The following is a 23,919-nucleotide window of genomic DNA, read 5'->3' on the forward strand; positions in this document are numbered from 1 at the left end:
CCTACCAGCTGGGAAAAACAAATATTTGCTCGTCATTCATTTGACAGTCACTTAGCACCTACTGGGTGTCAGGAGGTGGGGAACAGGGCTGGATAAGATTCGGTTCCTGCCCACAGCTGGCTCATAAGCTAGCAAGCAAGTCAATAATTAACTGTCACACAAAGCCGTTAAGTATGATAACACAGACAAGAGCTGTAGCCAGGTGCCCGAGAATTAATCAAAGTCTCCGATCCTGGATCACCCAGCTGCCACCTTTGCTGTGGTATTTCCCAAGTTCAGGTGTCTTTGTCAAAGCAGAGAAGAGCTCTCACCAGCATGTGCCACTCAAGGTCAAGGGTATAGAGTTAGCGGCTCAGCAGGAGTACAACTGCCCTCTCCCTGCCAATTCTTTACTGCCCATCCTTGCAAGCCCCCAACCCGCAGCCACAACCATACCTGCCCCTTAAATACCAACCAGCTCGCTTTCAAAGTCCTGCTGCCCTGAGGAGGAAGATGACAGTCTCTGGAACCTGGACTCACTAGAAACACAAAAGGGAAAAATGGCAGATAATCCTTTTAAAAGGTCTCAAAACTTATGTCTAGTATCCCGCTGCCTCTTAGAGCTCAGGACCAAAGCTACTGGTGCTCGGTGGCTGGAACAAAACATAACTCACCCTGTGAAAAATACAGGCAAGGGCATCGACCATTCCAAGGTTTGGTGAGACGTCAAACTCTATGTTACGTGGGATGAATAACAGGGGGTCAGGGTATCAGTGGACCATCCTGTGCTCCACACCCTTGAACCTCAGCCCTGTGACTGGTCTACGTAGAGTGACTTCAAAGTGTTGCCTGTTTACGATATATTTCCCAATAGAGCAAATAAAACTTGGAATAAATACTGTATTTTATCAAATCTAAGACACCACTGGTTGTAAAGGGCACAATTATTTTTTGAACCACTAAGGAGTAAAGGATGCTGTCAATTAACCAGGATCACCATCGATAATAAGTTGCACCCAATTTCATAGACGAGAAAATGCCAAAGATGAGCATTTTAGACTTGATGAACTGGGGCATTTCACATTGCTAATTTGGGCAGATCCTTTCTTCTGAGTAACCCATAAAAACACCCCGTGCGCTGTGAATTTGAGGTGTTTGCAATATGCTACGTTTTGCTTTTCTCTCTGTTTTCCTACTCCTGGCTTCACCATCCCACTTCTCATGGCATAAGGCCTGGTGAAGCTCAACTTTCAAAGCCTTTCCAGAGAACTGCCTCAGTTGACCTTCATGGTAACCCTACGGGCAAGAAGAGGCAAGAGGAAACAACCCAACGAGCTCAGCGTCCTGACCGAGATGACACAGCCACGGAAGTGTGGAGGCCCCTGATTTCCAGGTGCTCTAGCCTCTTGTAGTACTCAGCCCTCCTAGGAGTGAATGTGCCAAAAATGCACCAGGTGTTTCAAACGTTTCCCCCCAAACAGTCCAAGGCTGGCGCACAGCTGAAGCAGAGGCCCCAGCACCTTACCCCAAGGTTAATACCCTTGGGCTTCCGCAAACACCAGGGTGGAGACCGTGGGGAAAGGAGGTGCATTTACAGACACCCCCATCGCCCTCCTGCACAGACCGCCTGCCAACACGGGAACCCCTTGAGGAACAAGGGTGGGGGTCTGCCTGCGGAGCCCCCGGGGAGGCTTGGGCGGGGCAGCGCGGGCCAGTCTCTGTTTCCCCAGTCGCCTCCTGTTGCTGCATCTGGCCCAGGATCCTGGGGTGTGGGGCAGCTAGCTGGAGCTGGAAATTCCAGTTGTGCAGACCTGGAACTCATTCTCCCCCTTCAGGTGACATGCGCAGAGAGCCCAGGGTGGAGGTGGAAGGACGTGAGTCCCGGCCAAGGCAGTCTGTGCTGTGTGACAGGGCGTCCGAAGCGGGCGGATTAGGGCCACTGGCTGACCCTGACCCAGAGGAGAGGAGCAGCTCACCTACGGCCCTGCTGCCCTTCTCAATCCAGCTCGCCTCATCCCCAGCCCCGAACTAATTAATCTCAAAGGAGATACACTTGAAAATGTCCAAGGCGAGAAAGCAAGCTGGCGTCCTCCTCAGCTGATGATGAAAGCCTTAAGTATCTAAGGCAACTAGATTTCTTCCATAGCCCGAAGCAGCTGGTTCACAGTGGGCCAGCTCCAAGCCCCGGGGGAAAGCTGGGTATGTGGGCAATGGTTTTCTTACCGCCACCAAGAAGGTACCAAGGCTAATCTCACAGGTCTGTGGTGAAGAGCAGAGAGAACAGTTTCTGGTACAGGCCTGGCAGACACACTAATGAACACAGTCTAATACGAGCATCATGTGTGGGCTGTGCCTGGTGGGCCTCACAAGCCCCCAGCCCCATCCCAGCCTCTGTCTCTGTCTCTGTCTCTCTCTCTCTCTCTCACACACACACACAGACGCTTGACATCATGAGTCTTTTTTACCTGTTTGCTTCTGACACCAGGGCAATGCGGCCATAATCCCAGAAGTTTCTTCTTATGATGGAAAATACCAATACTAAAAACTAAAAGTAGAAAAGAAATCAGGTCTTGTAAAAGCATATTGGATGGCTTCTAATTAGGGGCAATTGTCTTAGGGGCAAAGCCCACCCCTCCCCCAACACCCCCGCCCCCCGGACTCAGGAGGGCTAAAAGGGCCAGAGAAGGCACGGAGCTGCCCAAGGCCACACAGCTCAAGGGCTCAATGCTGTGCTCACCCCCTTCACCAGCTCCTGTCCCCTGTGCCCAAGCCACAGAGGCTGTCAACGCTGACACGGAGCTTGCCCCAGCAGCCCCCTAGTCAAGCACTCAGGTCCTGCTCTTTTAGTCTCAAGGCAGCCCTGACAGCCACGGCCTTCCTCAGCCCTGGTTTGCCTGCAGGGTCTCCTGAGCAGGAAGGCCCTCACAGCAGCACTGGGGACCAGCTCCCTCCTTCACTTTACATAGAGCTGCATTTTTCATTACAGAACAGAGGTAGCAGAGCTCCTGGAAGCTGAGCCAGAAGTGGTCAGATCTTTATCTTGAGTTTGGTTCTCCTGGAGGCAAGCCGTGGGGACGCCTGGCGCAGAGCACGCGGGGCCCTCGGCAGGCCTGTGCGCCCAACAGCAACGCCAGGCGCTGGACTCAATTCTAACCCCCTTTCCACTCTAAGTCTGTCGATTCTAGACTGTCTCCTCGCTCCCTCCGTGTCCACCTTTGCAGGTCCTCTGTCTTGCTCCTGCCTGTCTCCCCTCCCTGGACAGGCTCCCTCCCTTCAGGGCTCAGCGTTTTAATCAGTATATCCCTGCCTGCCCTAGTCAGGAACTGTGGTTTTAAATGTGGGTTTTGCGTAAAATAGCTAGTGGGAAGCAGCCGCATAGCACAGGGAGATCAGCTCAGTGGTTTGTGACCACCTAGGGGGTGGGATGGGGGGGTGGGATAGGGAGGGTGGGAGGGAGGGAGACGCAAGAGGGAGGAGATATGGGAACATATGTGTATGTATAACTGATTCACTTTGTTATACAGCAGAAACTAACACACCATTGTAAAGCTATTATACTCCAATAAAGATGTTAAAAAAATTAATGAATGAATTGGCTAAATGGAATTTATAATAAAGAACATTGTATATTTAAAAAAAAAGAAAGAAAGAAAAAGAAAGAAAGGTTGTTGAAGTTAATGAGCACCCAAAGCTGTAGTGAATCAGGGTCTCCTAAACTGAGTTGCACATGCAGAAAGGAAACATGGAAACTGGCATTTTCTCCGTCCTATTTGTCCGTGTTGGACATTCCCTTTATTCACGTCATGATACTCTTTCTGGTATTCCTTCATGTTTAAGCACAAATAAAATTGCTCTGTTTCTCAAGATATAAAAAAAAAAAAAAAATGTGGGTTTTGGACCCCAGAGGGGCTGAGTTCCAGCAGAATTTTCTCAAGGTGAATCTGGAAGTTGGTGATGTATTTTCAAAGGCAGGTGAGTCCTGCTGTCGGATAAACATGAAGGCGGCTTGGCAAGCGCCTGCCCTCTGCCCTGGCTGCTGCTCCCTTGGCTCGAGCGGTGTGGACATTTCCCACGCATCTCTCTCCTCCAGGCCCCTCTGGCTCTTTGGTGGGTCCCTTCCTCCACCCCACCCCCAATCCCCGTAACTTCCTGCAATACAAATCCACCCCCACCAGCACACTCCACCGGAGAGCTACTCTCTCTTCTCAACCAAGACATACCCACCCCAGCCTCCCTCTCTGGACTTCTCTCCTTGGCCCAGACCCTCCCCTCCCTGGAGACGCTGGATGGATCACAGCTCTAGGGCCACCCTCCTCCATGAATCCCACCCACCCGCAAATCCATCACCACTCTCCTGCCTACTCCCTCCTCCCAACCAAGGCTGGTAGATATGACTGTTCTCAACCTACAAATGGGTTTTGGCTCCAAGACGTGGGTTATTCGGCACTTAAAGAACCCTTTTTCGTAAAAGCAACATGAGTAGCACACGGGTTCCCACATCTGCCCTTAGAGGACCAACAAATGTAGCAAAAGTCTAAGGCAACAATTTAGACTTTAACCCTAGGGAGGAAAATGCAAAGAGGAGTTAGGACTCCCTTTCCCTCTTCCTATGAACATTTTCCCCCCAAGCAAACTTGGGTTGGATACCCGCCTCCTTCAGGGACGGGGGCCCTCGGGCTACCCTGAACCCCCTCCCCCAGGCCCCCACCTAACCTCTGGCCCAAAGCAGTCCAAGGGGTCTACTCCCTCCGTCCCCTCTTACCCTGTTTAATCAGATGGCCTCCACTACATGGGAGGAGAAGGTGACAAGAGGGACCAACCATCCCATGGGCACTTGTCAAAAGAAGGTGCCCCTGAGCCCCAGTAAATCTCACCTAGCATGTCTGAGCCAGTCTGGGGGAGAATACGGCATATTTCAGATTGGGTTGGGGGGGCGGTCTTTGGGAACAAGGAGGTCTGAACTAAAGAAAGGCCACCTGTGAGGGTCGGCACTGATCTCGCCTTTCCCCAGTTTTCTCCTTTTCTCGTCTGATCCTCTAAAGGCCCAGGGACCCCAGTGGGGAACAGGGGGGTGACATTTATAAATTGGGAATTGCAGCTGCTCTAATGTTCATTCACATCTCTCATCCCTGTGGACTGACCCTTCCCAGGGGCCTTAGACACGTGACGGGCTGATAACTCGGTAACAATGGTAATAATCAAAAGAATCGTAATGTGTATTCTTTACATATATTGCCTTATTTAATCTTGTCCCAGAATCTTCGAGGTAAAAATTATTACCTCCATTTACAGAGCAAAAACCTGAGGCCTAAACAAGCTACGTAACACGCCCAAGGTTACAGAGCTGCGAAGTAGCGGAGCTAGGACTTCAACCCAGGGATGTCTGCTGGCTCCTCACCTGAGTTTCCCAGAAAGCCCTGGGGTGGCAGGGAGTTGGGGGATGGAGGTTAAACAAACAAATAACTGACACGATTCCCAAGGAGTCTCACCAGGAAGCAGCTGACGTCTATGAACAGGACAGTGGGGATGCCACCGAAGGTGACCCCCTGGAGCACGGTGCTGTTTTTGGCCGAGTTGTAGCAGTAGGAGTCATTGGGCTGGTCCCCGATGCCCAGCCGCTGGCGGATGGCCACCGCCCTGGATTGCCACAGCTCCAGGAATGGGGAGTCAGTCATCGTGCTGGTCCTCCCTGGAGAATGGGACCCGGCGGAGGGTCAGGGCTCCAACTCTCCCGTGGTTTCCCCAGCCGGCGCTGGCAGAGCCAAGGGCGGGTGTCTCCTCCAGGGGCTGGTGGGGCACAGGGATCGGGGAGAGGCAGACACTGGCCCCGAGCGCCCAGCAGAGGCTACAGAGAATAGCTCCATTGTGGGAACAGCCCGGAGGGTCAGATGGACCGGGCGGATGGCTCACCCAGGACACAGCTGGCTGCCTCCCCAGCGGGGGTGAACAGGAGGACAGGGGAGGACAGGAGCTGCTGTGGTGCCTGCCTAAGGGATGCCAAGTTCCTCCAGCCTCAGGGATGACTGCCGGGAAGTCATTCCTGCAGCGGGACCCTGGGCGGTCCGGAGGGCAGGCAGGGGAGACCAGGCAGGGCACAGGAATCAACAGAGGAGGAGGAAGAGTGTCCAAGTGCAACAACTCTTTTTTTTTTTGTTTTTTTTTGATTTTGCGGTACACGGGCCTCTCACTGTTGTGGCCTCTCCCGTTGCGGAGCACAGGCTCCGGACACGCAGGCTCAGCGGCCATGGCTCACAGGCCCAGCCGCTCCGCGGCATGTGGGATCCTCCCGGACCGGGGCACGAACCCGTGTCCCCTGCATCGGCAGGCGGACTCTCAGCCACTGCGCCACCAGGGAAGCCCAACAACTCTTGAACATCTGAGCCACAGACAAGAGTTCATAGGATGTCAGGCCGGGGCCTCAGAGACAGGCCCACTCAATACACTTGGAAACTGAGGCTCAGAGATTAAGATTAAGGAGCTGGTCGGGGCAGAACTGGGTCTCAGACCCAGCCTCCTGGGTCCCAGACACCAGCTCTCTTTCCACTACACCACACTCCCTCTGCAGCCGGCTACACACATGGGTTAGTTTAGTGAGAGATTAAAAGCCAGGAAAGGGGTAGCGGAGAGGAGACAGAGAAGGCAAAAGGGGGTGGTCTAGGGTGAGGAGGATGGGATCCCAGGCCTCCTCAGGGACCCCTGAGTCGCCCACCGTGCACCGCTGGAGCACTCCCCAGGCTCTGCCCTCTCATTCCTACACCCCTAGCCTTACTGGAAGGTCCAGCATTTCCAAAGCAAATATTGCTCCAGGCTGGGTGTTGACTTTTCCTTCGAGGGGTCTGGTAACCCAGGTGAAACTAATGGAAATCTCCAAACACCAAAGGCCCCAGAGTTAGTAGCCAGGTTCTGGCCTGCTTTTCACACTGTCTGCGGCTGAAGAGCCTGGAGAAATGCTCAGCAACACCTTCCTCTCAAGGTCCCACCTCCTTAAATCTGGTTAACCTAGATTCCCAGGGGACTTCGGCTAAGTCTGGTCTCTCTACCTGTTAGAGGAACAAAATCTTGGGGACAAGAAGAGGAGGTACAGAGAACAGACAGATATTTGGACTACCCGGTAATACTGGCAGGATGTGTGTTGGGGGAAGGTGATTCCCAATTCTGGCCCCTGGGACGGCTGGGTTGGGGACAGTCTCTCTCACACATACACACACACACACACACACACACACACACACACACACACACGACAGGAAGTGCAGGGTGGGTGGGGGGAGGTGGCAGGTCAAGGGCATGGGAGGACTCCTCAGAAGGCCAAGTCACTCTCTCATCCCTATAAGAGACTGGGCAGTGGCCGGAGGACGTGATGGCAGAGCCACAAAAGCTGCCTCGGGCAGACAGATGGTCTTAGCTTCCCTCCTTTAAACCCCACCCCCTGGCACCACCCCAGCGGAACGCCCAGCCTGACACTGATTGGCAAAGGCCTGCCCCTCCTTCCTGTCCCCCGCACTTACCAGATGCCAGGGGAAGGAAGTGTGGATGAACTCCTTGGAGAGGACCTCAGTTGATGCAGGCTCTAGCAAAGGCAGTGGCAGCCCTGGCCACCCTCCCAAGCTGCCTCAGGTCCGCCACTCATTTCCTGCAGGGCTTTCCTGACTGGGGTCATGGGCCACCAGCCTTTACAGACTTCCCTGAAGGAACACAGACCGTCAGAGGCACGTGGGAGCTGCCCTCTTCCAGTTCAGGGCTTCTGGTCTGAAACCCTGCAGCACACTTCCCCTGCACTCACACGTGCCCCAACGTGTCGGAACTCAAACGCTCGTGCGGAGCCTGTGGTTCTTTCCAATGCACTCCCTCCTGCCCTGGCTCTCTCCCCAGACTCCTAGCACTACGGAGGGTCCACGCTCCTCTGTGCTGCCCTGCTCCTCTCTCCTCTCTCTTCCCCAGCATGACCTGAGGGTCCAGCCTGCCCCCTCTTGTCCAACAGCTCAAGGCCCTGCTGAAGCCAGGGCAGTGGACCTCCCCCCACAGAAGTACTGGCAGCTGTAGGCTCCAGGAAGACTGAGTCCAGGCCCCAAGAGGTTCCCCAGGGCCCCCAAAGGCTAGAATCAGGAAAAAGGAATGCAGCAGAACAAACAAGGAAGGCTTGAAAAGTGAAGTGGGAAGAAAAAAACCACCCCCATAAAATGGTCACAGAGGGAGCATTGTCCCTGGAAAGGGGCAGCTACTGCAGTGGTGCTGGGGCAGGATGAGCCTCACCAATGCTGCTTTGTGTTGAGCTTTGGGAGAGCAGAGGCCCCGCGGGAAGCAGGTACCTAGGCTCCTCTCCCCCCTTCAGCCCCAGTCACGCCTCTAAGTCAAACAGGCTCCCCTGGGTGGTTTGACAAGGTTTGATAAGAAGGACTCAGTGAGATCAGCCATCAGGTCCCAGCAGCCTGGGATGGAACCTCAGGGCTCCCCAGAGGTGGCCTGTCTTGCCTTCCCCCTCCAGGTGAGGGCACGGCTTTGGGGGCCCGCGTTCTCTCTCAGAACTTCCTACTTCGTCGTAGTCTGTTACCCATGGAAAGTCCAGATTCTGCTGAACCATGACGGTCCCTCCAGGGCCAGCCCCCTGCATCCTCCCAAACGGGCACGCTCTGAGACGGCAGCTGGAAACACACGCACCACAGGGTGGCCCCGCCAGGCTCAGAAGGAACGGGACGAGGAGAGAAGGGAACTCAGCTGGTGGTGACCGGGAGAGAGCTAGCTCAGTGGGCAAAAGACTGGTAGTGCTGGGCAGGGGCCAAACCACCAAGTAGGCCCTGTGGCCAAAGGCGCCCTGCCTGGCAATGTTCACTCATCCCATATTTGTCAGATATGCATGTGTGAATGCCTAGTCTTATCCATGCCTTTCAGAGAGCTCTCTGCTCATCACCTCATTCAGGAAAGGCAAGATATACTGCTGAGGCCCAGGCGCCAGGTGAGCAGCAGGTGACTCAGGCCCCAACGCAAAGTTCAGCCCACATACACTGTACAGTCTGGTTGTGGCCAGTGAGACTGAGAGCTCAATGCCATGGCTGGTCCTGAAATTGCCAAAGAAGCCAGCCGCCAATGCTAACCCCCTGCCCACCTGAGCTGGTAGCTGCTGGCCCCTGTAGCACACCTGAAGATCTCTACGCCTCCGCTGCCAGGAGTGGCAACGCAACGCTGCAGGAAGCGTGCGAGCATCGTCAGCTCTTGCAAATTCAGGGTATTTTTATCATCACCAAATTTTCCGACCTTGTTAGGATGACAAGCAGCTCCAGGCCTTCTGCCACAGGAGGTGACTCTGATGTTCTAGACGGCTGGTTGCAAACCTCTCCTTAAAGCCCCACCAAACAGGGCCCAGGAACCTGGACAACCCTTTACCTCCACAGACACGAGCCCTGGAGCACCAAGGAAACGGCACAGGGTCTGGCTGCAGTGGGAGGCGGGGCAGCCAGTAGTCACCTGAGCAGGCTCTGGAGTTAGGGTCTCAGCACCACGTGCCTTTAGACAAGTGGCTTAAGCGCTCTGCGATCTGGCTTCCTTCTGCATAAAACGGGCACAATGACGTCTCTCCTGCAGGGCTGGTGAGAGGCAATGTCCATAAAGCACTGAGCCTTCGTGGGCACTCAAAACCTCCTCTCATTTTGTCACCTCTCCAGACAGTGCGAAAGACAACATGAGGGATAGCAGGACCCCATCTGATAATTTTCCTGTTACAGCCCAGTGAACAGCCAAGGGAGACCTTTGCCCCCAAACTAAACAAACAAGAGGTGAATGAAGGCAAAAGGAGGCCTCTGCTTCTGTACACATCCACCTCAATGCAGAAGCAGACTCAGGACTACCTGACAGCTGTCAGAGGAGGGGAGAAGGTAGAAAGACAATGGGCGTGCAGAAGGGAGAAGGGAAATATGGGTCATTTCTCCAATAAGCGACGACCTGGAGTCTTTCCTTCTCCCCAGTGACTGTCCACAGCCCTGCAGGAGCCAGGGCCTGAGAAAGACCCCAGGAGGCCGCCTTGTACGCACTGGGCCTGGACTGGTGAGCACAGTCCACTGGCTTAACCTCAAACCCTGCACGCTGTGGGGCTGGGACACAGCCACACAACTTCAGCGTGGAAGGAAGCTGGCGGGTCATTCTGTGTACCGCTGTGGCCTGCTGCCCTTCAGGACACCGCCTGAGCTGAAAGACAGAGGCCACGCCAGAGTCTCAGGTGGCCGGGCTTATCAGGTACTGGCACCTCTGCGTTTTGGGTTTCCTGGCAGAGCTCTCCTCGCCCTCCCCACCCCTCCCCAAACCCCCAGCTTCCCTCCTCAGGACTCCACCAGGGCTGCAGGGAGCGGTCACCGGGGAGCAGCCCCAAGGCGCTTTCTACCTTCCCAGCAGCAGGTGACTCAGATGCCTGGCCCCCTCCCAGGCCCACCTCGCAGAGTTGGAGAAGGAAGGGCCCCCAGCCTGCGCTCCGGGTTAGGCTGGGAGGTCGACACCAGCTGAGAAAACCCCAAAGAGAGGGGTGGGAAGGGAAAGGGATCAGCCATAAAAGCGAAAAGTTGGAGCCTTGGAGGGGGAAATCCCGAAAAGTCGTTAGGAAAGCGGAGAGGCGCGGCGCTGGAAGAGGGGCGCGCGGTCTGCGGGGCCCAGGGACGGATCTTCTCCTCCCACCCACCCGGTCACCCCCTGCTCCGGAGTCGGGGCTGCGGAGGCCGGAGGGCCGCACCCCGGAACCGGACACTAGACATGGCACCCTGACGTAGACCCCAGGTCCTGCACGTCCCGGGAAAGGCGGAGGGCAACATTCCCCCCTCCCAACGCTTCTTCCCCTTTACCTGCGGCGGCGGCGCTGCGGCCCGGCGCGGCCCGGGGAGGTTGTCTGGCTCCACCTGGCCGGGCGGGGCGGCGTCCAGACTACTTACAAGTTACAAAGTGAAACTCCGGCACTCGTGCACATGCGCAGACCCGCGCCCACTGCTTGCTCAATTTGCAGCTTCGGCGGGACAGGCGTCTGCGCTGCCGCCGGCTCCCGCGCCCCGGACCGTGCGCCCCTCGGCGATCCTCCGCCCTGGCTTGGCCCCGGGGCGGCTGCTCAGCCCGCGTAGCTCCTCCTAATGTTCTGCAGACCCCGGCCGGGCCGGCTCGCATCCTGGGACCGAGGAGGGCGCCGCCACGGCTAATTCCTCTCCCCAGTCCCCGGCGCGTCCCCCTTGCCCCGGCACCTCGGGGAACCCCGGGCCTAGCACAGGGGGAGGCGCGGGGAGAGCATCAGCAAATGTTCTTGGTTGTCCTGTATTGCACTGAATTTCCGCGACCGGCTCCTCGGCCCGCCAGGGGGAGTGGGAGGATGGGAAGCTCGGCTGGGCTCAGCCCGCACCTCGGCTCCACGCAGTCCGCGGTCACCCGGCTCCCAGTGTGAAAGGCCGCGGCTCCCCCACCGCTCTGGGCAGCCGGACAGGGAACGCCCTGTGGAGGGTGGGTGGGTCCTACGTTTGGCCCCAAACGGAGGTCGCAGTATTTTCAGCGGTCCCCTGGAGCCAAAGCGGGTACTGGCAGGACCAGGCCGCCGGATGCCACCCATCTAGCCCAGCTGTTTCCTATGAGCCAGCGGCCTCCGCAACTGGACTGTAAGCTCCCCGGGGGCGCCGGGGTGTGCGCTGGGCCACACGCAGGACGGGGTTCAGTGAGGACTCCGCACCCTGTGAAGCCGAAGACCACCGCCTGCCTGCGGCACCAAACTGCCCTCTTCTGCAGGCCTCGGTTTCCTCGTCTGCAACACGAGGGGGTGGGACCGAAGCTTCCCCTCAGGTCCCTTCCTGCACTAGAAATCAGTAAATCCTGAACAGGCCTTCACTCCGCACGCACGTGTGCGGCTTTGCAGGGCCTCTGACCTGTCTTCCATTTCTGGGCCTTCCTCTTTCCTGGAAATGGTCAAAGAGTTCTCCTTCCCTCCCTGCCCACACCTCCAACACCAGCCTGGGGCTCTCTGGAGTGGGGTGGGGTAGGGGATGTCTCCTGCTTCTCTAACAGCTCCTTTTGTCCCATCTGGCTTCCTCCCTCTCCTCCACCCCCAGCCGCTAGTTATTTCCCACAGTTTGCCCTTGGCCCCTGCGCTCAGCCCAGCCCTTGTCCTTCTGCGCAGGTGCCTGACTATCTCATCTCTCCTGCTCTCACCTCCAGCTGCCAAGGGCCTATGCCTGACCTCCAGCAGGTTCCTGGGTGTGGCCGCCGGACTTGCCCCTGGCTTCTCAGACTGCCTCTGTCCACTCTCTGCCCCCCCCGTACGCCCCACCTGCGTGTCCCTATTCCGTCCCTGCCTCAGTTAATGGAGCCCCCCCTGCCTGGTCTGTGACCTGGGGCCCAGGGAAGTGCAAAGTTCTAACCCCTAACCTGGTGGAGCCACTGACAAAGAGAAAAGTTAGGATCCTTGATTTCAGAGAGGGAAGGGATTTCTAAATTTGACTTTCCGTTGGTTATTTCAAAATCAAGAGAAGGCCAAGATAGATCAGAATGTGAGTTGAGATAACCATAGCCCCCATTACGTGTCAGGCAGTATGTAGAGTGCTTATAAAAATACTATTTCTGGGACTTCCCTGGCAGCGCAGTGGTTAAGACTCTGTGCTCCCAATGTAGGAGGCCCAGGTTTGATCCCTGGTCAGGGAACTAGATCCCACAAGCATGCCACAACGAAGGAGCCCACCTGCTGCAACTAAGACCTGGCACAACCAAATAAATATTAAACAAACAAACAAAACAAAACACTATTTCCTTAAATCTCCAGTAAAAGTACAGGAGTCAGGGACTGTCTCTATCTGATAGACAAGAAAATGAAAATTTAGAGGATATAGAAGTTATAGCTAATAAGAGCTGTGCAGCCTGGCTGGCAAGGAATCCAAGACATCCACGCCCCAGGCCCAGATCCTACATCAAACTCAGTTTAAAAGCCAGTGTAATCTTGGCATTCAAAAATCTTATATTCACCATTTTAATCATTTGCTCCCTTTATCTGCCCCCAAATCTAAAGGAGTGACCCACATTCTTGTAATATTGATGATGATTTTGATCACAGATTTTTAAAAATTTTGTATCAAGTAGAATTGAAATAAAGCCCACTCCCTGTGCCCAGAAAAGTAAAAATGTCAACAACAATGACCAAAATAAATTCTGCCTTAATCCTAAGAGGACAGGCACCTTAGAATCAATGTGTTTTGATCCTAGTACCCTGTATCGCTTAACTGAGACCTCGAACAAGTCTTTTTAAGCTTTTCTCTTAGTTTTCTAATCTGGTTGACCTAATCCCTATAGAACTTTCTGTTCCCTCACAATTTGCAGGATTCTGGGTAAAACACAGCAATACCGAATAAAATCTGTTTTATTTGTTTCTTGCAGAATACTCTTCTTATCTGAGTTGGGAACGCACAACCCATACTTGACCCTAGGTTTTAAGCCCAGAGTGGGAGCTGCATCTCCCACCCATACCACAGAGCTCAGCCCAGATCCAGTGACAGGACAAGGAGACAATGACAAATTGTGGTTTCTCCTCTTAGGTTACAAAATCTACACAGATAAGTGCTTAGGATACAGTGCAGTGAATAATGTCAAGAAAAGGTAGACTGGGCAGGGGTTACCCAGTGGCCAGGGAGACTTGTTCCGGGGAAAGAAAAATCAGAAGGTGAGCTGACTGGTCAGAAGAACTCAGGAGAGAGCACAGAACATGTGCCATCCACGGTTCAGTAACCCCCATCTCTCCCGGTGCCCTGGAACACTTCTGACACACACACAAGCCAAGTCCCTCCATGGCTGCACCCCACACCTACGGCTCCAGCTTCCTCGGTACAGGCGCCCCATCCGAGGCACAGCTGCACTTCTGCACCCTCAGGTTGGGCAAGCTGACCACCTGGGGCCTGGGCTTGCCTCCCTCCGGGATGCTGACAATCATGGGCAGCGAGGTCGTCTCTGAGGCGATGCACTGTCTCGGCCCCAGAAATGGCCACTTGAAGGTCAGGGGCTCTGGGGGCTGCTGGCAGGTGCCCACACACTCGTAGGCCAGGAAGCCCGGGGGCTCCAGGACCCAGTTCTCAGCCCACTTCATCCCCTGCAGGTCAATGTACACCTCCCGGCGGCAGCAGCGGGTGCCCTCGGTCGCTGGTGCCTTAGGATCACAGTTTCCCTGAGCTCTGTGGGGGGCAAGGAGAGGCAGAGTCAGAGGTCAGCTGGGAGGGCAGAGGTCAGGGAGCCCAGGGCGGGGCTTCGTGGGGCATCTGGAGGGAGATTTATGGTCCATCTCTTGTTATGTTCAAAATGCTGGATATTTGTGTAAGGATGGATAACTAGAAATAACCCCCAAATAAATAATTCGATCTGATATTACTCCTAAGACTGTTAGGAGAAATTTTATATATTCATCCATTCCCATAGCACCCTGTAAAGTTGCCCATTTCAAAATAAGTTTAATTACGCCATTTGCCTCATTATTCGGGTTCACCCATCTGACCCACAGCACCTACCCGTAATCCCTGAGGTCCAGGGTGTGCAGCTCCAGCTGGGGCTCCCGCTGCCCGGCGCCCGACGGCCCCTGCGAGGCGAAGCGGACCAGCGTGTGGGCGCTGGAGGCCAGCGGGCCCAGGTGCTCCCGCTGCACCGACACCTGCAGCAGCAGCGGCTGCCGGGGCCGGCGCAGCTGCTGCCAGAAGTTCACGGCATCCGTCACGTCCAAGGCCTTCCAGCCGCTCTCGTGGATGGACACCAGCCTGCGATACCACACGGAGACACGGGCCCGCGCTGAGGGGTGGGGACTGGGACGGCTGGGGTGGCCCCGGGGGGGGGGCCCTCTCCCTCCCCTCCCCTCCCCTCCCCCTCCCCTCCCCGCGCAAGGGGCCCGGCCAGCCCGGACCGCGCCGCCCCTCCTCCCCCAGGGCACCCCTCCTCCCGCGCCGGGCCCAGTCCCCCTCCTCATCCCCCGCCCCACACCCCAGCCGCCACCTCCCCACCTGGAGTCGATGAGGGAGGTGCGGTTGGAACCGTCGTCGCGGACGTGCAGCCACTGGACGGTGACTCGGGCGCGGTCGCTGCGCGGGAAGAGCCGCTCGTGGCTGCGGAGCGCGGCCTTGGGAACCGGCTCCTGGAAGAGGCGCAGCACGGCCTGCACCAGCTCGCTGTGGGGCGGCAGCCGCTGCTCCATGTCGAACACCAGCAGGTGCGAGGAGACCTCGGACACCAGGAACCTGCCGGCCACCTCTGGGGACACGAGCAGGGTCAGCGGGGCCCCTCCGGGCACCAGGGGAGCTCTGAGGGTGGCAGGGCCCCCAGGTCCAGTGAACAGGGTTTCCCCAGTAATCCCTAGGGAGAGTTTGGGGGCTGGGAAACTGATGGGCCAGGCCAGAAAGAGAGCACCTCCACTCCTAGAAAAACTGTTAGGGCCAAGCAGGCTCTCCCCCATCATCTGAGGCTGGGGCTTGTTTACTAGTGGCGTCTGCCCTCACCTGGTAGGGGCAGCTTTGAGACCCCTGCAAAGACTGGTGCTTCCAGTGAGGACTACAAACCCACAGCCTTCTTTAGGCAAAGGGGCAGGAGGGGGAATGGAGCGCGGGAGGCAGAAGACCTAGCTGGTGAAAATCTATGGTCACCGGCTGAGACTGGCTTTTCCTAAGAGCCAGAGGAAGAGCCCAGAATTTACTCTCATTTCCCTGCTTATGCCCAGTGGAATGTCCCCCAAAGGAGGAAGAGTAGCCGGGGGCCTGTAAACAACTTTTGTGGGACTGCTGAGCCCTGAGGGAAATGGTGAGGATGGGTACAACAGCCTCCTCAGAGGCACCAGCAACAGGTCCCCAACACCTGAGGCTCCGGGTGGGCAGCATGACCACCTGACCAGCCAGCCCTGTGACCACAAGCAGTCACCCCCCCCCCGCCCCAGGGGTCCAGGTCTCCTCATCTCCCCAGACACCTGGCCGGGTCTATCTCTGGGCACTGAGGGGGTGAGCCCCAGCCCCAGGGAGGTGACAGGCTGCAACAGGATTCAGACCTGGTACCTCCCATCTCATAGAACACCCACAACTCTGGGAAGTAGTCAGAGCTGCTTTAATCTCACTTCCAGAAACGCAAATAGGCTAGAGTTGTTCGGTGACTTGTACAAAGTAAAACAAATATCACAACTGAGAACTGAACTCAGAGGTCCTTTCTCTCTGAGGCAACAGTCTCTGCTGAGGCCAGCCTTTTTGTCCACCAGCACAAAGTCCCCTTGACAGTCTGTCTTCTCTTCTCTATTCTCTCCTCTTTCCACTTTGCTTCCCTACCCCATGATATCTGGTCTTGCCTTGGCCTTGGCAGTGGGTCCAGCCTGGCCCAGCTCCTGCTGGCCCCGAGGGGGTGGCCCTCAGTGCAGACAGAGACCAGGGGCCCGGGCCCAGCCTCCCTCACAGTCCATGGTCCCTCCTCATCGCCCTGTGGAGCCTGCGCCCCCAGACAGCCTCCCCAGAGCAGCCCCCCCCACCCCCACCCCGCGAGGACCAGGCTGCAGCAGGGAGGAGGGCCTCACCTCGGAAGTGCTGGCTGAACCTCTTCCCCCGGGAGCGGGCCCCGTGGCTGCGCTGCAGCAGGGCCACGTACTGGGCCCTCACGTGGGCAGGGATGACCAGCCTCTCCACATCGGCCCCGTCCAGGACGGGAGCCTCGCTGAGGCGCAGCTGCCGCAGCAAGCTGCCCAGGACCCGCTCCTCGGTCAGGGCCGCCCCGGGGCCGGCCAGGGGCAGCGCCCAGAGCGCCCAGCAGAGCCAGAGGGGCCGCATGGTGCTGCTCGGGAGACGCAGGGGCAGAGCGGACGTGTCCCCGGACGAGGCTCCGGGAGGGTCCCAGCTGGGTGTGCTGAGGGCCAGGCTGGGCCAGCTTTATAGCCAGGCCTGGGCTGGGCCTGGGTGGTGGGAGGGAGGGAGCCCGCGAGGGAGGGAGGTCACACCCCTCGGACCTCCTGGGAGTTCAGCGGCCAGACAGGTCCCTGAGCCCCGAGGAGGGGGCTGTCTGGACTGTGGACAGATGGCTATTGTTGTGGGTCAGAAGCCTCTACCTTGGCTTGGGGTCCCTCACCAGTTAAATGTAAAAGCTTGTTTCCTGAAGCAGAGGCAGGGATCTCATTCTGTGCTAGATCCCCTGTCCCGCAAGTCAAAGAGCAAACTCCCGTCCCTGGAGTGTGGACGTAGAGGCCTGTTCCTTGCTGCAGCTGAACCGCCAATTCAACACCGGGACTCTCTGCCTAAGGACCGATCCTGCCTGCGGGATGAGCGTCTGAGCCTGGCGTTCAAAGGGCTCCCGGGAGCTGTTGAGCTCCTGGGCTGTCCGCGGTTGGAAAACCCATTACTTTCCCCGGTGTTCTGAGGGGTCTTCCTAGGCAAGGGAGCCTGGGATAATTTAGTTCCAATGGGGTTTTGTCCAATAAGGAAGCCCATCCTCTCCTTCTTCCTGGCTGTTCATGGATTCCGAGGTCAGAGTCAAAAAGACCATCCAGTCCATCCCGTCCTCCAGTTTTTGAGCCAAGAAAACCAAGGCTCAGAGAGGCAAATCATCCCCAGGCTCACAGCTGTTCTTGATGGACACCTGCGTAAAGTCAGGTCTGCTGATTCCCAGCACAGAGTTCTTTCCACAGCCTCAGCTATTTCCAGCCTGAGTCCTGCTCAACCCCCTGAAGCTAGCCAAGTGGACTCAATCCAGGTGATCAGGGCTAGGCAGGGGCAGGGGACATGTCCCCCAGTTTCCTGAGACTTCCCCACGTGAACGTGGATTTGCCTGGTTGAAGAGTTTCACTGGGGAAATAAAACAGTTGGGCAATCAGCCAGGGATCGGGCTGCCAGATGAAATACCCAACACAATTTGGGATGTACTTTAACAAATGATTTGTTGTTTATCGGAAATTGAAATTTCACCTTTCACCGGGAGTCCTATATTTTTAGTTGCTAAATCTGGCAACCCTAGCCAGAGGCCAAAAGAAGAAATCGAATGTGGATTGGGAGACTTTTGACAATGGGCTGATTAGCGGTCGGGCGGGAGGGCAGCCCCCATCCTTTGTCATGCAGAAGAAGGAGCCAGGCCTCCCCCACTTCCACCCCAACCTGTGTCTGGCCTAATGCCCTGCCAGGTCAGGACGGCTGGAGATGGTTAAGTGGCCCCTTAGCCAGATCTTGAAGGGAGGAGAGGGGCCAAGGGAACAGGGCATCACTACCCCTGATTACGGGCCAATCTGGACCTGGCCCACAGCCGAGGGTACCCCGGAGGGCAGTGGGCCGGCCGTCTTGGAGTGTGGGCAGCAGAGCTGGCCCCCAGAGGGTCCAGGAGAGATGGATGATAGGGACTGAGGCAGGAGGGCAGGTGAGGAGCGGGGCCAGGTGCCCACTACCACCCTCTTGCGCCTAATAGGGTGGGATTTGACCCCAGCCCGAGTCCAGACTGCCAGCTGAGGGCCGTGAGAAAATGTGAGGTCAGAGGTCATCCTGCAGACTCTGCGGATGGAGACAAACTGGACCAGAGCCTGGGCTTGGAACTAAAGTGAGCTGTGAGGTTGATGAAGACTGGAGGTCGGGAGCAAGTTCACCTGTGGATTAGAGCATCTGGGGGTCTTTGGGGGAATAGGGACTCCTGTCCCCTTCCTGAGCAGGGCAGGAGGCACTGCTGTGGTGCTTCTGAAATTCCCCGAGGGTCAGCCCCAGGTGCCCTGGGCTGCCTCAGCCCTGCACCCATTATCCTCCCCGACCCCAGACCTGGGGGCCCCTGTGGCTCCTTGGGGTCTCCAGACACGCCTCTGGGTGGGCAGTGGGCCTTCCCTGTCCTCCCAGAGCAACTTGGCCTCCGCGTTAGCAGGGCCAACCCTTCCCTGGGGCTCCCTGGGCTGAGAAGGGTGGGGAACAGGAGAGGACTAAGGACCCATGTTTCCGTTTATCCACACCTTTCCGGCAAGGGCGAGCCCTGGGTTCAGTCCTTGCTGTGCCACTAATCAGCTGTGTGGCCTTAGATGGGTTTTCTATCCCCTTCAATGTAAGTCTCCTCCTACAAAATAGGGATAATGTACTTTTTTTTTTTTTGCAAAGAACCTGTCAGTATTAGTGGAGATGTCAGCAAAGTGCCTCTCACAAACTCCCCCCCACACACACACACACACAATAGGTGCTCAATAAATGGTAGGGGTCTTTCAACTGATACTAACTTACCATGTTTAACTTTTTAAATTTTTAAGTTAACAATGTTTCTTAATTATTTTCTAGTTAATACACATAGTACAAAAGTCAAAAGGTGCAAAAGATGTTCATGAAAAATATCAGCCTCAGGAGTTCCCTGGTGGTCCAGTGGGTAAGATTCCACGCTCCCAATGCAGAGGGCCCGTGTTTGAGCCCCGGCCCGGGAACTAGATCCCGCATGCATGCCACGACTAAGAAGTCCACATGCTGCAACTAAAAGATCCCACATGCTACAACTAAGACCCAGTGCAGCCTAAATAAATATATATATATATATTTTTTAAAGTCAGCCTCCCTGCGTTTGCTACTCATCTCCCACTTCTCCTCCCCAGAGACAGTCTGCTTACAAAGAAACTCAGATATTTTTCCCACCGTATGAATCTTACTAATCTATCATCGTGATCCATACCCCCTTTTCAAAATTATAATTTTATTCTGTAAATGGTACAGTAAAAAGTCTCTCCCATCCCTGGCCCCAGTCTCTCTATCAACACCCCCCCCACCCCAGAGGCACCAGTGTTGTTAGTTCAATTGATTCAATTTATTGTTGTCTCTGACACGCTGCCTCTTTGAAATCAGAATTTGTCTCATAATCACTGACAGACAGGTGGCAGTTAGGACACTCTTGTGCAACCACCTTCTGATGACATTTGGTGTCTCAGGCTGCTCTGGCAGCCATAACAAAATGTTAGTGGGGAGAGGGGAGGGGGCGGTCTTAAACAGCAGAAATTTATTTCCTCACAGTGTGGAGGCTGGAAGTCCAAGATCAAGATGCCAGCAAATTTGGTTTCTTCTAAGGCCTCTCTCCTTGGCTTGCAGATGGCCACCTTCTTGCTGTGTCCTCACATGGTCTTTCCTCTGTGCACACACATCCCTGGTGTCTCTCCATGTGTCTAAATTTCCTCTTCTTAGGACACCAGTCAGATTGGTTCAGAGCCCACCCTAAGGGCCTCATTTAATTTAATCACCCCTAAAAGCCCCCTGCACCACCATCTCCAGCTACAGTCACGCTCTGAGGTACTGGGAGTTAGGACTTCAACATATGAATTTGTGACACAGTTCAGCCCTGGTCAGATGAAGGAAGGTCCAGCATCAAAAGCTCTTAGGTTTGAGGAAATACCATAATTTCTTAGGTATCCTTCAGAGATGTTCTATGCAAATATATGCAGATACATTTTTTCTTTCCTTTTTTAACTCAAAGATTAGCATACTACACATATTTCCTACAGTTTTCTTCTTTCACTTAACAATATCCCTTGTAGAATCTTCTATATAGTACTGCCACATTCTTTTATTTTATTTTACGGTTACATAAATTTTTATATAGATGTACCATAATTTATATAACCAGAATCTTTTGAGTGAATATTCAAATTCCATTTCAATCCTTTGCTATTACAAATAATGTTGCAATAAATCACCTAGTATAAATGACACTTTATACATATAAGAATGTATCTTTTGGATAAATGTCTACAAGTTGATACACTGGGTTACAGTGTATGTATAGTTTTCATTTTGATAGATAGTTAAATCAGTTACTGATAGTTTATATTTTTTATGGTAGTTTATAGTAGTAGTTTATATTTTTTTGTTTTTGAAAATGGGATCTTTTATTCCACAGCACTGCCAATTATTGTTTGTATCATTGAAGAATGTTGATTTCTATGTACCAATTTTGAACCCAGCCTCCATACTGAATAGTCTTATCATTTGTAGTAGTTCTTAATTGATTCTCTTGCATTGTCTAGGTACAAAATCTTTTTTTTTAATTAATTTTTATTGAAGCATAGTTGCTGTACAATATTGTGTTAGTTTCTGCTGTGCAGCAAAGCGAATCAGTTATATATATATATATATATATATATATATATATATATATATCTCCACTCTTTTTTAGATTTCCTTCCCATTTAGGTCACCACAGAGCATTGAGTGGAATTCCCTGTGCTATACAGTAGGTTCTCATTAGTTATCTATTTTATACATAGTAGTGTATACATGTCAATCCCAATTTCCCAATTCATCCCACCCCACCCCCCTTGGTAACCATAAGTTTGTTCTCTGCATCTGTGACTCTATTTCTGCTTTGCAAATAAGTTCATCTGTACCATTTTTCTAGATTCCACACATAAGCAGTATTATTTGATATTTGTCTTCCTCTTTCTGACTTACTTCACTCTGTGATCCTCTCTAGGTCCATCCACGTTTCTGCAAATGGCACTATTTCATTCCTTTTTATGGGTGAGTAATATTCCATTGTATATATGTTCTAGTACAATTTTTTTTTTTTTGTCCATGCCGCCCACAGCATGGAGCTTAGTTCCCCAACCAGGGATCGAACCCATACTCCCTGCATTGGAAGCTCAGAGTCTTAACCACTGGACCGCCAGGGAAGTCCCTAGGTACAAAATCTCAATGTTTGTTAATAATGATAATTAAATTCTTCTTTTTTAAAAATGTATTCCTCTGAGAAATGCAAATCAAAACTACAATGAGGTATCACCTCACACCAGTCAGAATGGCCATCATCAAAAAAATCTACAAATAATAGATGCTGGAGAGGGTGTGGAGGAAAGGGAACCCTCTTGCACTGTTGGTGGGAATGCAAATTGATACAGCCACTATGGAGAACAGCATGGAGGTTCCTTAAAAAACTAAAAATAGAACTACCATATGACCCACCAATCCCACTACTGGGCATATACCCTGAGAAAACCGTAATTCAGAAAGAGTCATGTACCACAATGTTCACTGCAGCTCTATTTACAATAGCCAGGACATGGAAGCAACCTAAGTGTCCATCGACAGATGAATGGATAAAGAAGATGTGGCACATATATACAATGGAATATTACTCAGCCATAAAAAGAAATGAAACTGAGTTATTTGCAGTGAGGTGGATGGACCTAGAGTCTGTCATACAGAGTGAAGTAAGTCAGAAAGAAAAACAAATACTGTATGCTAACACATATATATGGAATCTAAAAAAAAAAAAAGGTTCTGATGAACGTAGGGACAGTACAGGAATAAAGACGCAGACGTAGAGAATGGACTTGAGGACACGGGGAGGGGGAAGGGTAAGCTGGGACGAAGTGAGAGAGTGACATGGACATATATACACTACCAAATGTAAAATAGATAGCTAGTGGGAAGCAGCTGCATGGCACAGGGAGATCAGCTCGGTGCTTTGCGACCACCTAGAGGGGTGGGATAAGGAGGGTGGGAGGGAGACGCAAGAGGGAGGGGATATGGGGATATAAGTATGCATATAGCTGAGTCACTTTGTTATCTGGCAGAAACTAACACAACACTCTAAAGCAATTATACTCCAATAAAGATGTTAAAAAAATGTATTCCTCTGGTTTCTTTTTATTGTCTTATTTCATTAGCTAGTATCTTCAGAACAATGCTAAATAAAATTGATGATAATAAACATCATTGTCTTGTCCCTTGTTTTTACAGGACTACTTTACTCTTTCCCCATTAAGTATGAGCTTTACAGTTGAGATAAACACATTTTGTCATATTAAGGAAGTATCCAAAGTGGGAGTTTTTAAAAATCAAGAATGGATCTTGCGGAAGACTGGTGAAGATCTAGAGAAGAAAGAACTCTCCTATGTTGCTAGTGAGAGTGTAAAGTTCTACAACCACACTGGAGAATTCTTTCCCAGTATTTACTACAGTTCAAGACACCAAAAAAAAAAAAAAAAATCACATTACCCAAAGACCTAGAAATTCCACTCAGTTGGACAGAAATGCACGTGTATGGATGACTATAACAGCATTGCTTGTAAGAGCCCGAACTGAAGCAACCCACCAAAAACATCCATCAACAGTGTCATGGATAATAGAGTGTAGTATAGTCCTGTGATGGAATATACTGCAGCAAAGAAAATGAACCAAACTATAGACAATATCGGTGCTGATCACAAACAGAAAACTGAGCAGAAGACGCCAGACCCGAAAGACATATGATACCATTTATTTAAATTCAAACCAGGCAATACCGTAGTGTTTAGAGATGTATTCCTTTGCTTTCTTAGGAAAGAGAAAAAGAGTTATTTGCTAAGAATGATAATTTTGCTCCTTGTTTCTAATATTTACCTCTGATTTCTCTCTACAGTCGCTCACTTGAGTATTTGCAGTCATTGTGTACAAACTTTTTAGGAAATACCTTCAGGCTAGCAGTGATTTTTGACTTATCAATTTCCTTCTTCATACTTTATACTATAATTCTATGATACACATACTGTACCACTGTTCTCTTACCCTCTACCCACCAGTGGCCTGGAGAGAAGAGGGGAGTCAGCCCTATGAAAGCCCTGAACCCCATACCCATCTTCTGTCCATGGTCTACTAAGAACCAAGCTGTTAGCAGTTGTGGTGGGGCCCCATTCCTCGTATATCACTGTCCTCTTGAGGCCCAGCTGAGGGCAGGCCTGGCTCCTGGACGGTGAGTAACACTGGTCCTGCCCTGGTGGAGAGCCTTTATCCTAAGCTCTCCCTCTGAGCCCCCAGACACAGAGGGTTTTACCCTGGCACTTGGCAAGAGGGGTGGTGAGCGCCCTTCACATGGCACCCAAGACCTTCTACTGAAAACCCCAGGCCGCCCTCCCTCTCTGCTCCACTTCTCCAATATGCTCCCACAATTCCCCATGGAAAGCAAGCTCTTGAAGAAACAACCTTGAATTGTTCACTGATAGATCCCCAGGACCTAGCATGGTGGCAGGCA

The 23,919-nt window shown here is 53.2% G+C and overlaps 2 protein-coding genes across 14 annotated transcripts in view; both read right to left on the reverse strand.

Annotated features, from left to right (window-relative positions):
* Positions 1-10,951, reverse strand: part of TMEM63A (transmembrane protein 63A) — a 36,559-nt gene extending 25,608 nt beyond the window's left edge. For 4 of the 12 annotated variants that reach the window (XR_009536409.1, XR_009536408.1, XM_060127892.1 and 1 more), the window contains exons 1-4: positions 10,803-10,950; positions 5,469-5,668; positions 2,445-2,524; positions 455-518 (exon numbers count right to left, since the gene is read on the reverse strand). Coding sequence is in view for 7 of the 12 variants with exons in the window: in XM_060127892.1 (XP_059983875.1) it covers positions 455-518; positions 2,445-2,524; positions 5,469-5,654 (330 nt within the window). In the remaining 5 variants the exon portion in view is untranslated. Of the gene's footprint in view, positions 1-454; positions 519-653; positions 829-2,444; positions 2,525-5,468; positions 5,767-7,487; positions 7,665-10,351; positions 10,450-10,802 lie in introns of those variants that run through there. The other 8 variants (XM_060127899.1, XM_060127920.1, XM_060127865.1 and 5 more) reach the window with 7 other exon arrangements.
* Positions 10,952-13,355: 2,404 nt separating this feature from the next.
* LOC132508093 (left-right determination factor 2-like) lies at positions 13,356-16,751 on the reverse strand. 2 transcript variants are annotated; one of them, XM_060127983.1, is made up of 5 exons: positions 16,502-16,751; positions 15,176-15,204; positions 14,958-15,073; positions 14,475-14,717; positions 13,356-14,144 (listed from the first exon to the last, which is right to left on the reverse strand). In XM_060127983.1, exons 1-5 carry the CDS (start codon positions 16,749-16,751, stop codon positions 13,781-13,783), a joined length of 1,002 nt encoding a protein of 333 aa, XP_059983966.1. In that variant the 3' UTR covers positions 13,356-13,780. The 2 variants fall into 2 exon arrangements, with proteins under 2 accessions (XP_059983966.1, XP_059983960.1); XM_060127977.1 differs by having other exon boundaries at positions 14,958-15,204.
* Positions 16,752-23,919: the final 7,168 nt, after the last annotated feature.

The sequence above is a fragment of the Lagenorhynchus albirostris genome, chromosome 2 (assembly GCF_949774975.1).
Source record: "Lagenorhynchus albirostris chromosome 2, mLagAlb1.1, whole genome shotgun sequence".
Lineage (NCBI taxonomy): Eukaryota > Metazoa > Chordata > Mammalia > Artiodactyla > Delphinidae > Lagenorhynchus > Lagenorhynchus albirostris.